This window comes from Danio rerio, chromosome 4, assembly GCF_049306965.1.
Source record: "Danio rerio strain Tuebingen ecotype United States chromosome 4, GRCz12tu, whole genome shotgun sequence".
Lineage (NCBI taxonomy): Eukaryota > Metazoa > Chordata > Actinopteri > Cypriniformes > Danionidae > Danio > Danio rerio.
Genome location: NC_133179.1, coordinates 71,140,063 through 71,155,000, shown reverse-complemented (window position 1 = coordinate 71,155,000; position 14,938 = coordinate 71,140,063). Strand labels below are relative to the sequence as shown.

The following is a 14,938-nucleotide window of genomic DNA, read 5'->3' as shown; positions in this document are numbered from 1 at the left end:
TCGCTGTTCTAGGTATTAAATATTATTGCTTAGGTCTTATTTTTCCGATGTCCATGTAGCGCTACATCTAACGCTCATTTAAACTATTTTTTCTTGTTGTTGCTTGGTTTTCGTGGTGTTGTAGTTCTTTATTTCGCTAGTCCAAATGTAATTTACGGTTTTACAACTACAAATGAGACCAACATACAATAGCCAATCAGCTTTCTGTTATTGAACTCAGTGCACGTAGCGAATGTGACATAGGGATGGGAGGACAACCGTCTTCAAGGTATTGACCTTATTCTAAAATGCGGAAGTGCGCCTGTTTTCGCGATTGTCTATGAACTTTCGATTCAGTCTCCTATGGGAGAAATGACTAGGAATAATTAACGGCAGAAGGTGGTCAAACTACTTGCTCTACAAACAAACGTTTGCATGACTATGCAGACCAAGTAGAATAATATAATAAGAAAATATTAAATTGCAACATCAAGCAGCGTAACGAGCAATTTTTAACGTCAAAAATGAATGGAAGTGAATGAGACCGGAAGTCGCGAGACAAAAAGATTCAAATGGCAGCACCCGCGCTCGTCAGCGGAGAATAAGGTGAATACCGCTGTTTGAAAAGGCAAGCTTTTAAAACCTTCAAAACTTTCTGCAAAAAACGTTTATCAGGTATGTGTAAGATATTTTATTTACGTTTTTTTTTTTTTTTTTTTTTTTAGGGCAATTTCTCCAGCAGAAAATATGTTTAATTAGTAAAAAAAAAACAAAAAAAAAACTGTTTTTGAAACGAATCAAAATTCAATAATTCATTTAGCTCGACACATTTACTGCTCCAAAATATTTGAAATGTTTCTCGAAATAAAATATCCCGTGTTCAAAAGGGAAAAAAAGGTTTTGTTTTTTACCCAGACATTTAAAATTAATACATTTTAGAGCAGTAATTACAATACCGTGATATTTTTACCCATGGTTATCATACCGTCAGAATTTTATACCGGTTGTTACGACCCTGGTCACAACATCAAATAAGGGAGAACACAAACGGATCGGTAGATATGGGGTTTTATCAACTGACCAACCAAACGTAAACAAAATGTGGGGAGAAAACACAATAAACTAAGGCTGAACACAAAAGGAGCACAACACCGCCACAGGACGGCCGCTCAAATCCCCGTCACTAAAGTGCTGCAGCGTGAGCTCTTAAAACGCTGGCAGTCATTGATCTGCTGGTGCGAAGGAATCTACTCAATCAAAAACAAAGACAGCAACAAAACACAAGAGGGCGACAAAGTGACAAATAAATAAATACATACATGGGCTGCGTCCGAAACCGCATACTTCCATACTATATAGTACGCCAAAATCAGTATGCGAGCCGAGTAGTATGTCCGAATTCATAGAATTCGAAAATCAGTATGCGAGAAGTACCAGGATGACTTACTACTTCCGGTGAGATTCCGGAGTGCGCATCCCATGCATGCTGCGCTATCTCATAATGCCCCGCGAGCGAATTCATGAATGGAAGTAAAGCGACGCAACTGACGCAGGTAGGTCACGTGACCATGACAAAATGGCGCATGTAGTACGTCCGAATTCCATTCATACTTCCATTCATACGCACGACATGATTTCGGTTGGCGGATCGCACAAAATGTTTGAGACTCGGGCGAACATTTCACGCGGCGTTTCATTTGTGTTGAATATGAATCACTTTGAAGAGACTTTGTCTGAAACGGAGATAAAGAGATGATAATAATTCTTGGCTAGAAATTGCAACAGCCGTGGGAAAGGAGGAACGTTTTTGTAAAAGTTTAGAAAAAGCTGAGGAACGCATTTTTTAAAACCAAAACGAGAGGCCATGGCAAAAGTGGAGACCCGGGTGGTTTATATTGTATTAGTAATATTACGGAATATGTTTTTCCACCATTCATAGGTTTAACACTGATGTATATAGTGCAATTTTGAATTTAAAACAATTTAATATTTAAAAAACTATAATTATCAAATTATTTTTTTATAACTGGCGAAAGTATACATCAGCCTAAAATTTTATTTTTTTTTCTGTAGTTTAATGGTTCATCTAACCTGCCTTCAATGTGGTTCAATTTAAATACATTTATTTTGCCACTAATTTTGTGATTTTGCATTTCCTCTTTAGGTGTATGCGTGTTTTTGATATTGGGATATAGGTCTTAAATACTTAATGGTCTTAAAAAGGTCTTAAATTTGACATCATGATATCTGCAGAAACCCTGAACTTACACATCTTAGTTCTTTCCTACTTTTGTGACCTCAAGAATCATTGCTCATACAATCTATACAAAGCGAACACTGAAAGTGTTCACCTATTACAAATAAAGCCTGCTTTATCAAATTTGATGAATGATTGACCAAAATATTCAAAACTGTTGAAACCTCTTCAACAACATTAGAAAAATCATGTTAAAACTGCACTGTAATGAAGTTAAGGGCTTCCTGAAAACCAACCGAAGTGTCCAGGCCTGGACTTGCACTGCTGTTTCTCCTCCTTTTAAGATTCAGAGCTCCTCCATGAGACTCGAGACTGGTGGTGCACACAGGTGACAGTCGTTAACACTAACACCATTTGCCTCGTTCTGCTCTCACACAATCAATACATGCACTTTTTTCGCAATTGATACGAAGAGCGTAGCCTTGTTCATATAGGTCAGGGGTGGCCAACCCTGTTCCTGGAGAGCCACCTTCCTGCAGATTTCAGTTGCTACCCATATCAAACACACCTGCTTGTAATTATCACATGGTGTTCAGGTCCTAATTAATTGGTTCAGGTGTGTTTGATATGGGTAGCAACTGAAATCTGCAGGAAGGTGGCTCTCCAGGAACACGGTTGGCCACCGCTGATATAGGTGTTGCCATTTTTAGCCATTTGCTTGATGCTTGATGTTACATTCAGCGATTGCAAAATCACAAACGTCTGGAGGGATGGTTTAACACAGCTGCTTTTCGGAAACTCAGCTTTTTAGTCAGTGAAAATCAGGGAATTTGACGTTCTGCTTAGAGCAGGAACCCTGTAAATACTAATTTCTACAATTATATGTAATAAAAACAGTATATGTAATACTTAATAACTAAGTAAGAGTTTTTATCTTAATACTATTTTTAAATTTCAGGCTTATATCAGCTAGTTTCATGAATGGTTTTGCTTCTTTCAGTTTCGTTATAATTTTTTTTCTTGAACACATTCCTATTTCATTTTTATATATTTAAACTTGTTTTTAACCATTTTAGTTTTCACAGTGAACAGAACACGTTCAGTATCGACCGGAGCAAAGTAACTCTTGCGTAAACATTTTAGTCATAAAAATAAAACAATTGTTTGAACAAGCACTGAAACGCATACAAATGCAACTTAAATTTATAAAAGTAAAAACTGGGACAAATTCAGTGAAACTTCGTTAAAAGAAAGATATGCAGTTGCACAAGCCTAGTGTAACGATTGGACGCTGACAACAGTCGTTCTGCTGCATGTGCAGTTTATTAAAGGAAAGTCATGCAGGCAATGGTCACAAACAGGAGCAATAAAGTAATCCAAAAAGCAAGGTCTAGGCGAATGGCCAGGCTAGCCGGCAAAGAATCAAACCTGGAAAAGCCAAAAACACCGGAAGACTAGACAAGGGAAAAAAATTTAATGTGTAAGACTCAGCAAAGTGTCTGTGAAAGTGAGTAGTATATACAGTCCATGCAATCAGTGAATAGGAGTTTCAGCTGTGTGTGTGAGTGTGCGGATTATTGTCAGGTGTGGCTGGAGTTGATGAGTGCAAAGAGTTGTAGTTCGGTAGGAATACCAACAGTAATTTCCAGCGGAAAAAACAGCTGGCGATCACAATGCTTGGTTTATATTTGCACTATAAACCTAAACATAAAAGCCAAAACAATAATAAATTTTTTTGCTAATTATTACTTATGTAATTACAGAAGTAATTATTACTTTAATTTGTTTTTTTTTTTTATAACTGTTATTAGTTTCATTTCTTTTTAATTTGACCTCAGTTAACAATAATGTTGTTTGGCCAATAGTTCTTGTCTTTCGTTTACTAAAATAACCGCGAAACAAATCAAAAGCCTTTTTGTTTTGTAGTGCTGGAATTGGCCGGACGGGGTGTTTCATGGCCACGACGATCGGCTGTCGTCAGCTGGGGCTGGAGGGACTCGTGGACGTGCTGGGAATTGTGTGTCAGCTCAGGACAGACAGGTATGACTCTTTCAGTGCATTAGAGAAAATACATATACAATATTTTGGGAACAAGGATAATATCCAGTTTATCCCAATTGAAACATTAATATTATAGATTTGGCCTGGGACTAAATATTTAAGTGTACAAAATAAGACTTTTTTTTGAAGTCTGTTCAAACGCTCTAATGCTGTGTTCACACCAGACGCGGAACGCGCGGATAAATCGCGCTATTCGCGCGTAAATTGCCGCGTGAACATTTGAGTTTACTCGCTTCATTCTCGCATCAAACCCCGCTTCATTCGCGTTTCAAATTCACTTTAGAACAGACGCGGATTCGCGTGATGGGCAGGGCTTCTGTCTGCCCGGTGACTCTAGCTTCATAGCTAAATGGCTAACATAGATTTTATGAAGGAAATAACAGTGTTTATGTGCTTTATGAAGACTGAAAAACAGCATTGATACGTTTCAGGTCGTGTCTGAGTCCACTACATCCTTTCAGAGGTTCATCCAGCTCTGTGAGCTGATGAACTCCTCCAGAAACTGAACCTGGATGACGGAGGCTTTCAGCTGTGCTTCTGACTGAGCCAAGCCCAGTTTGATGAACCGACAACAGGTTCTACGTCACAATCACGTCCCCACAAGAGCAAGCTTCTGATTGGTTAACGCGGCGCGAATGTACGCTGGAGTTCAGATTTTCGAATTCGAGAGATTCGCGCGAAACGCTCATTAAGCGCGTCAAACGCGCAAAACGCTCCATTCGCCCCGTGCCATTCGCGCAATTTGCGTCATTCGCGCCGCAGGATGTCTATTCGCGCGTTTGCATTGACGTAACATGCAAGTCACTCACACTTGACGCGCGTGCCGCGTCTGGTGTGAACGCAGCATAACATGGGCGTTAAATGAATAGTAGTTTATTTATTCACTCAGAGTTTCTGAGATGCAAACCTGGGACATTTTCTTGTGCAGTGCTCAAAATACTATGGAAATCTGACTTGTGAAATACTTACTCGTTTAAAACATTTTGTATATATATTTTTATTCAGGGTTCCGACGCTTCTTGAAAGCACTTGAATTGCAGACATATGGATTCAAGGCCTGGAAAGCACTTCAAAACAAACACAATCAAATGCTGCGTTCACACCAGACACAGAATGCGCGGATAAATCACGCTATTCGCGCGGAAAATTTGAGTTTACTCACTTCATTCGCATGTCAAATCAGCTTCATTCGGGCATCAAATTGACTTCAGAATAGGCGCAGATTAGCGTGATGGGCAGGGCTTCTGTCTGCCCAGTGACTCTAGCTTTATAGCTAAATAGCTAACATGGATTTTATTGAGAGAATAGCAGTGTTTATGTGCTTTATGAAGGCTGAAAAACAGCATTGATACGTTTCGGGTCGTGTCTGAGTCCACTAGATTCTTTCAGAGGTTCATCCAGCTCTCTTAGCTCATAAACTCCTCCAGAAACTGAACTTGGATGATGGAGGCTTTCAGCGGTGCTTCTGACTAAGACGTGCCCAGTTTGATTAACTTTTTGTCGGTGTCAGCTGGAGGATTTCCCCAGGGACTCCAACAACAGGTGTACGTCACAATCACGCCCCCACAAGAGCAAGCTCCTGATTGGTTAACACGGCACGAACGTCCACTGAAGTTCAGACTTTTGAACTCAAGCAATTCGCGCGTCAAACGCGCAAAACGTTCAATCTGCGCTGCGCCATTCGCGCATATCACGCCGCAGGATGTCTATTCGCGCGTTTGCATTGACTTGTAAATCACTCACGCTTGACCCGCGTCTCGTGTGTGAACCCAGCATAAGAGCTCAATTTAATTTAAAATAAAATTAGTTAACGGTGTTATTTCAACAATTGTACTGCGCTGCTGTCAAAACAGAAAAACTAAGAAATTCTTCATTTAAAACAAAAAAAAAAACATTGCACATTCTATTAATATTTCTGTAGCTGCATTTGAATATTAGCAGAATTGAATTCAACTTATTTTATTAAAAGGCACCTATGATGAAAATCAAGTTTTGTAAGCTTTGGGGATAGAAGTGTGCGTAGGTATAGTGTGTCCACAGTCGTATTTGGGTGATATAAACGCGTATCTCTTTTATGAAACATCCTGATGTTAAAATAGGACCCAAATCAGTGATTTTGAGGCCCACCGCAACGTGGTGTAGGAGTGCGGTTTCCCCCACCCTCTGAATTGATTGACAGGCACCATGTTTCTATTTTAACATGTACACACATGTCCACAGTTCTTTTATTAGCAAATAAACTGGGATTAAAATATCTGTTCAATTCCCTGTGATTTTTATAAGTCCAAATTGTTTTTAAAACAGAGCATGTTTGTACAGTAAGTAAAATCGATATCTAATTCTTAACATATATAATTACCACAGAAACATGGTGTCATTAAACTCACATATGTGTGTGAGAACTGCAAACAGCATGTGTGTGACTCATCATTTCAGAAAGGCTTGAATAAACTCCACCACAAACACATCAAATAAACTTACTTGGTATTTTCAACTATTGAGTGGTATTTCAGCTTCATTCGAGTCTGTCTCTATCACTGACTGCTGTTTATCTGACATAACACATGATGAGAAGCAGTCAGAACAGTGGGCGGGGAGAAGCAGCTTATTTGCATTTAAAGCCACAGGCTACAAAAATAGCTACACTGTATTCAGACAGCAAAGTGGGCAGATTCTGGAGGCTATAATAAATAATCTGATGGGTATTTTGAGCTGACACTTTACAGACACATTCTGGAGACATCAAAGGCTTATCTTACAGCTTGTAAACGGGGTAAAATAGCTGCCCTTTAAAGTTCTTTGAACGTGACTGTTTAAAATGACCAATTTGTAAAATTACTCTGACATTTTAACTGTAAATATAAAGTGTAGGTGAAACGTTAAGTACACCCTCAAGGCGCTACATATCTTGGGGTATGAACTACAGTGGGGCTTGATTTTAAATGAATGGTGCTTTAAAAAGTGCTTGAATCTGGTGAAAGTGTGGGAACCCTGTTTCTTAAATAAGCTCTAGTCGAGGATTGTTAAAAATAACATCAACAGGAAGAGTAATCAACACAGGCTCATTCTGAAAACGTACCCCTATATACATTTCTGAAGAGTGCGAATTATGTAGCCAGAGGTATGTATGGCTGCATTTTGTCTTTACAACAAACGCTACAGGGCGGTATGACGCTCACCAGCTGACTGCTTACCTCTGCGTTGACGGCTTTACGGCTGTTAACGGTTGGCTTGACGTGTACGCTGGAGGATTTGAGACGCAGAGAGGAACTGACTTGACAGGGTTCAAGTCTGCCGATGAATGGTTTTGAAAGCAGGTAAAACAAAAATAACATGAGTGAAGTTTCACAAACTAATTTCGAGAGGAGCACGTGATAGGTTTACATTACATTAGTAAGCCAATCGGATCATTCCAAATCTAACATAAACCTCCAGCCTAAGTTCATTCCTCATCTTCTCATTGGAAGACCCCCCATCCATCTCTTCTCCCTCCTCCTGAATTCTAGGATCAGTCGGCTCTGTGGCTAGCACTGCTGCCCCACAGCAAGAAGGTCGTTGGTTCAAGTATCAGCACTTTCTGTTCTGAGTTTACATGTTCTCCCTGTGTTCGTGGGCGATTTCCCCGGATCCTCCGGTTTCCTCCCACAGTCTAAAGACATGTGACACAAGTAAAAGTCACAAGCACTTAATATGTACACACTGGTGAGATTGCCGGCCTATTTACATGGAGCTCTCGAGAACTAGCTGATCTCGTATTCCTCCTAATGCTCATTGACCTGGCGGGAGCCTTGGGACAGCATGCCAAATCTGCTAATATAGGCAAGTGTGAACTCTTGAAACAAGTAAATAACAGTGTGAGAATGTGGTAAGATCTGAAAACGTGGCAAAAATCGGGCTGCCGCGAGGGCTTTTCTTTTCCTGGATTGCTTTGTAAAACACTATCGGTTGGGTTTAGGGAAGGTGGTGGGTGGGGCGATTGGTCGGCCAGTCAGTCAATTGACATCGGCGTCTAGTGGATTTACGTCAAAACAGCAGGCACGAATGGCACTCACGAGAGCAATTTGAGATCTCAAAGCGTACACAGCAGCCACTGGTGGATTTACATGAGAACAGCAGTCGCCAATGCCACTCGCGAGAGAAATTTTAGATGTGAAAAAGCGTACACAGCAGCCTCTGGTGGATTTACGCGAGAACAACAGTCGCGAATGGCACTCGCGGAAGAAATTTGAGATCTGAAAAGTGTACACAGCAGCCTCTGGTGGATTAACATGAGAATAGCAGTCGCGAATGGCACTCGCGGAAGAAATTTGAGATCTGAAAAGTGTACACAGCAGCCTCTGGTGGATTAACATGAGAATAGCAGTCGCGAATGGCACTCGCGGAAGAAATTTGAGATCTGAAAAAGCGTACACAGCAGCCTCTGGTGGATTTACGCGAGAACAACAGTCGCGAATGGCACTTGCTAGAAAAATTTGAGGTCTCAAAAAGCGTACACAGCGGCCTCTGGTGGATTTACGCGAGAACAACCGTCACAAATGGCAATGGCTAGAGAAATTTGAAATCTAAAAGTGTACACAGCAGCCTCTGGTGGATTTACGCTAGAACAGCCGCCGCGAAAAGCACTCGCGAGTGAAATTTGAGATCTGAAAAGCGTACACAGCGGCCTCTGGTGGATTTACGCAAGAACAACCGTCACAAATGGCAATGGTTAGAGAAATTTGAGATCTGAAAAAGTACACAGCAGCCTCTGGTGGATTTACGCGAGAACAACAGTCGCGAATGGCACTCGCTGAAAAAATTTGAGATCTGAAAAGTGTACACAGCAGCCTCTGGTGGATTTACGCAGGAACAACAGTCGCGAATGGCACTTGCTAGAGAAATTTAAGATCTCAAAAAGCGTACACAGCGGCCTCTGGTGGATTTACGACAGAACAACCGTCACAAATGGCAATGGTTAGAGAAATTTGAGATCTGAAAGTGTACACAGCAGCCTCTGGTGGATTTATGTGAGAACAGCAGTCGTGAATGGCACTCGCGAGAGAAATTTGAGATCTGAAAAAGCGTACACAGCAGCCTCTGGTAGATTTACGCGAGAACAACAGTCACGAATGGCACTTGCTAGAAAAATTTGAGATCTCAAAAAGCGTACACAGCAGCCTCTGGTGGATTTTTGTGAGAACAACCGTCACAAATGGCATTGGAGAAATTTGAAATCTAAAAGTGTAAACAGCAGCCTCTGGTAGATTTACGTTTCAAAGAGCCGTTGCAAATAGCACTCGCGAGAGAAATGATTTCTGAAAAAGTGTACACAGCAGCCTCTGGTGGATTTGTGAAAACACAAATCCACCTGAGATTTGGTGAAAAAAAAAAAACATATCTCCTGGGATGTATTTGGCGCTCTCTAGAAATGTATATAGAGGTACTTAATCAGAATGAGCCTGTGTTGAGAGTAATAGTAACATAATTTAAATAATTAAAAATGTATCAAGGTTTTCATAAATGGTGTATTGTTATTGTGATTGCTGCTGCTAATCTGCTAGTCATGCGGTGTGCTTTTCCACAGAGGTGGAATGATCCAGACCGAGGAACAGTACGAGTTCGTGCACCATGCCTTGAGTCTCTATGAAAGTGGCCTTCCTGCAGAGGCCGGACAATGAGTTTGAACATGAACTGGAGCTTCTCCTTTCATATCAGGAGATCTGCTTTAGCCATGAGCTTTCTGAGGAGGCCGGAGATCATGTTTTTAAGGTAGATCTGCAGGGATTATTAAAGTCTAAGGCAAGTATTGCACACTGTTATCGTCAAAACATGTATTTTTGGCATGGCTCCTCAAAAGAAACAGACGTTGTGATTTGTAAGGCTGTTTTGACGCTGGATCAAAGGTTCACTCTACAAGGTATCATTCTAATGTCAATTTTTTAAAGTCTAGAAACCGTATGTACAACTTTTATATCAGTTGTCTTCTTTTGATCTGTCAGATTAATCGTCTGTGCGTCGTACAATACTGAATTGTCTTTATGCTGCAGTATAAATGAGGTATTCACGTTCTGTGTATGACAGTATGATAATCCGACGTCGGCGATCGAATCTATTCATGTTTGTATTGTTTGTTAACAATTTACGATATTTTTTTCTACTCTTTCTGACTGTGTTTTCTGCGCCGCCGCTGCTGGATTTAGACCTCTGCGAAAAAAATGTTCAATCCTGAATGTGAACGTTAGAGACTGAATGCCTCAAAACGTTGTGTTGTGTCGTCCGGAGTGAAAACACACAACGAACAGCAGTCGAATTCGATTGTTTAACTTAAAAATATGGGTTGCTTTAATTATCTAGAGACTTTCTAAATCTGGCACTGACCCTGAGCCGAAGTGGAATTTTAATAATCCTTATTATACGAGATAGAGATCCTATCAAACTGAACAAAATTAATAGAACTATTCAGTTCGCGACAGCTACGAAACCAAATTAAACAAAAGCAAATTCAATTGGGATAAAAATATGTAAATATACTTTATAATGTATCTAAAATATTAAATCAATATCATTTGCATCTAGAAGTAACACGAATTACTAATATTTTAATACGCCTCTCTCCTGAAACGCTTACATTTTTAGTACGATGGTTGACGTATACTGGGACCACGAGGATTTTGCTGCTAATACCGCAATTGTTTATTGCTTTAGGAATTAAATATATGTGTGAATATTCCTAAGATATTCGTTTTTTTGTATTGTATTTATTATTTTGAGAATTATTATTATAATAACGGATACTTTTATAAAATATGGTAATTGTCAGTGCGCACTGTTACGCTATATACTTTCCACTATGTGGGCTTTAATGTTAGGCAGTCGGTGACTTTACCCGTGTACGCTTCATGACGATTGATGTGAATACTGTAAATAACTTTCATAATAACCATCTTATAGTCTGCACATATGGATGTCTCGCGCAGCCAAACTGGTGATCTGAGCTGTTTCGAATCTATGGTTGTGGTAGAATTGACTATAGTCTTGTGTTATGGGATGTATATTATATATGCATAACTTGGTCCGGGTCAACATGTCAAAGATGTTTGTTAGTGCTAGACAGACGGTCATTCGCATTGTACGTTCGGTCCTTTAACGATGTCAAATCATCACCCTAAGCCATAATACTACATGTTTACATTATGTTTGTTCATCAGTTATGCTGTTAACGAAACCTGTCACGTCAACGAGTGTTTTCGAAAGCAAGTGTAACTTCGCCTAATCGAAAAACAGACACAGAAAGCGTGACTTTGTGGTGATTACTGCCAATAAATGAATCCTCAGATGAGTTCTAAGACTCTTATTTTGACGTTTTTTTTTTCTTTCTGTATGTCCTGTCTCCTCATTTTTCTAGGTTTTTACACGTGTAGACTGTAGATTAATTCCCTTGTGGGGTTAAGATTGAGGGTTTCCACTAATCCTCAGTGTCCTCTATGAGGAATCACAGCAGAGACTCAACCTTGATACACAGCACAGACAAAATCTGTTATTCGAAACCTCTTTAGAGGTCCCAACCCAGCAGGCACACAACATCATAACACGTAACCAACGGTGATCAACATTCAATGTGTGTTATTTTGGCGTCCAATGTAACAATGTCAATTCATGTTAATATTTGGTCGTTTTTACGTTGTGTTGGAAAGTGACCAAAATCCAACGTCAAGCCAACATCTTAAACGAACGTCAAATTGACATCAAACAATGACATTCATCAGGTATGGCGACCAAAATCCAACATCTGATAAACGTCATAAAGGTAACGTCCACACAACGTCAAGCTGTAACATTATTCGACGTTGATATTTGGTTGATTTAAGGTTGTGTTGAAAAGTGACCAAAATTACGCTGAGCCAACATCTTAAACCATCTTCATATTGACGTCAAATACTGACATTTATTCGTCGGGTATGGCGACCAAAATCCAACGTCTGATAGACGTCATAGTGGTAACATTCACACAACGTCAAGCTGTAACATCATTAGACGTTGATATTTGGTTGATTTTATGTTGTGTTAGAAAGTGACCAAAATCCAACGTCGAGCCAACATCTTAAACCAACGTCATATTGACGTCAAATACTGACATTCGTCAGGTATGGAAACCAAAATCCAACGTCTGATAGACGTCATAGTGGTTACGTCCACACAACTTCAAGCTGTAACATAGTTAGACATTGATATTTGGTTGTTTTTAGGTTGTGTTGAAAAGTGACCAAAATTACGCTGAGCCAACATCTTAAACCATCTTCATATGGACGTCAAATACTGACATTTATTCATCATGTAAGGCAACCAAAATCCAATGTCTGATAGACGTCATAGTGGTAACGTTCACACAACGTCAAGCTGTAACATCATTAGACGTTGATATTTGGTTGATTTTATGTTGTGTTAGAAAGTGACCAAAATCCAACGTCGAGCCAACATCTTAAACGAACGTCAAATTGACGTCAAACAATGACATTCATCAGGTATGGCGACCAAAATCCAACATCTGATAAACGTCATAAAGGTAACGTCCACACAACGTCAAGCTGTAACATTATTCGACGTTGATATTTGGTTGATTTAAGGTTGTGTTGAAAAGTGACCAAAATTACGCTGAGCCAACATCTTAAACCATCTTCATATTGACGTCAAATACTGACATTTATTCATCAGGTATGGCAACCAAAATCCAACGTCTGATAGACGTGATAGTGGTAACATTCACACAACCTTAAGCTGTAACATAGTTAGACGTTGATATTTGGTTGTTTTTAGGTAGTGTTGTAAAGTGACCAAAATTGAACGTTGAGCCAACTTCTTCAACCAACGTCATATGGACGTCAAATTCTGACATTTATTCATCATGTAAGGCAACCAAAATCCAACGTCTGATAGACGTCATAGTGGTAACGTTCACACAACGTCAAGCTGTAACATCATTAGACGTTGATATTTGGTTGATTTTATGTTGTGTTAGAAAGTGACCAAAATCCAACGTCGAGCCAACATCTTAAACCAACGTCATATTGACGTCAAATACTGACATTCGTCAGGTATGGAAACCAAAATCCAACGTCTGATAGACGTCATAGTGGTAACGTCCACACAACTTCAAGCTGTAATATAGTTAGACATTGATATTTGGTTGTTTTTAGGTTGTGTTGGAAAGTGACCAGAATCTAACGTCGAGCCAACATCTTAAACTAACATCATATTGACGTCAAATACTGACATTTATTCGTCGGGTATGGCGACCAAAATCCAACGTCTGATAGACGTCATAGTGGTAACGTTCACACAACGTCAAGCTGTAACATATTTGGTTGTTTTTGTGTTGGAAATGGACCAAAATTCTACGTCTGTCTGAAGTTGGACACTGATGTCGATCTGACGTTATGTTCTGACGTCAACCCGATTTTTATTTCCACCCAAAATACAACGTCCCATAATCTGCCATCGTGTTGATGTCCTGTGCCTGCTGGGAAAGCTCTTACACAATAAAGGAAGATTCAGAAGCAGGAATTCCTTTAATAAAATCAGCTCATGTAGTGCACATGGTAAAAAAGCTAAAACGAGACGTTTGAGGCTTTGTCTTATGTCATTTATTAACACCATTATTTGTGCACAGAATGATTCCAATAGGGAACAACTGTTATTTGTATTTGCAAGCTACAGAAGAATAAAAGTTCATCCTCTGTGGTCTATTGATTATACATGTCAGAAAACGAATGTCCAATTTATGTCAGCGGTCTATATACAGTCTATTGATATTAGCATACAACATAAATAATTACGACTGGTGGTTTGCATGTACATAAGTGAATCATAAAAAAAGGTTTATAAGTATATAAAGTATAAAAATAAAGCTTATGTCTTTCTCATGCACTGCTATTAATACTATTGGTACAACACAAACCCTGCTCTTCTTTTCTTGTCCAACACAGCCAAATGTCTTAGTGATCCTGTGTACAAAAACTCTGAAAAAAAAAAAAAAAAATACATGGAATATTTAGATATGGCACTTCATTATGGAAGCCCATTCCCACCACTGAATAATTAAAAAAAGGAAATTAATTAAAAAAAAAAAAAAAGTATAAAGTCAGAATTCAGAGTTAATTCGTAATTCTGCCTTAACTCGCTATCATGATTTTAAAACTTGGATTTTTTACTTTACAACTCAGAATTGCGACAACTCAGAATTTAGACTTTTTAACTCAGAATTGCGACTTAATAACTCAGAATTGTTACTTAAAAACAGAATTGCAACTCAACTCAGAATTGAGATTTAAAAACTCAGAATTGCGACTTAACTCAGAATTGCGACTTAACTCAGAATTGCGATTTAAAAACTCAGAATTGCGACTTTGTAACTCAGAATTGCGACTTTGTAACTCAGAATTGCGACAACTCAGAATTTAGACTTTTTAACTCAGAATTGCAACTTAATAACTCAGAATTGTTACCTAAAAACAGAATTGCGACTTAACTCAGAATTGCGATTTAAAAACTCAGAATTGCGACTTAATAACTCAGAATTGTTACTTAAAAACAGAATTGCAACTCAACTCAGAATTGAGATTTAAAAACTCAGAATTGCGACTTAACTCAGAATTGCGATTTAAAAACTCAGAATTGCGACTTAACTCAGAATTGCGACTTAACTCAGAATTGCGATTTAAAAAC

At 39.1% G+C, this 14,938-nt stretch overlaps 3 protein-coding genes across 9 annotated transcripts in view; 1 reads left to right on the top strand and 2 right to left on the bottom strand.

Annotated features, from left to right (window-relative positions):
* The window catches only part of ptprr (protein tyrosine phosphatase receptor type R), a 75,095-nt gene extending 63,540 nt beyond the window's left edge, over positions 1–11,555 (top strand). For all 3 annotated transcript variants that reach the window (XM_073948388.1, XM_073948389.1, XM_073948390.1), the window contains exons 12-13: positions 4,103–4,216; positions 9,801–11,555. In XM_073948388.1, coding sequence (XP_073804489.1) covers positions 4,103–4,216; positions 9,801–9,894 — 208 coding nt within the window. In that variant the 3' untranslated portion in view covers positions 9,895–11,555. The remainder of the gene's footprint in view (positions 1–4,102; positions 4,217–9,800) is intronic.
* The window catches only part of rab3ip (RAB3A interacting protein (rabin3)), an 847,807-nt gene that overhangs the window by 553,953 nt on the left and 278,916 nt on the right, over positions 1–14,938 (bottom strand). The window lies entirely within an intron of this gene.
* ptprb (protein tyrosine phosphatase receptor type b) overlaps positions 13,835–14,938 on the bottom strand; it is a 95,272-nt gene continuing 94,168 nt past the window's right edge. For 2 of the 4 annotated variants that reach the window (XM_009299538.4, NM_001316727.1), the window contains 1 exon segment: positions 13,835–14,232. The gene's annotated coding sequence lies outside the window, so the exon portion shown is untranslated. 4 annotated transcript variants of the gene reach the window in all.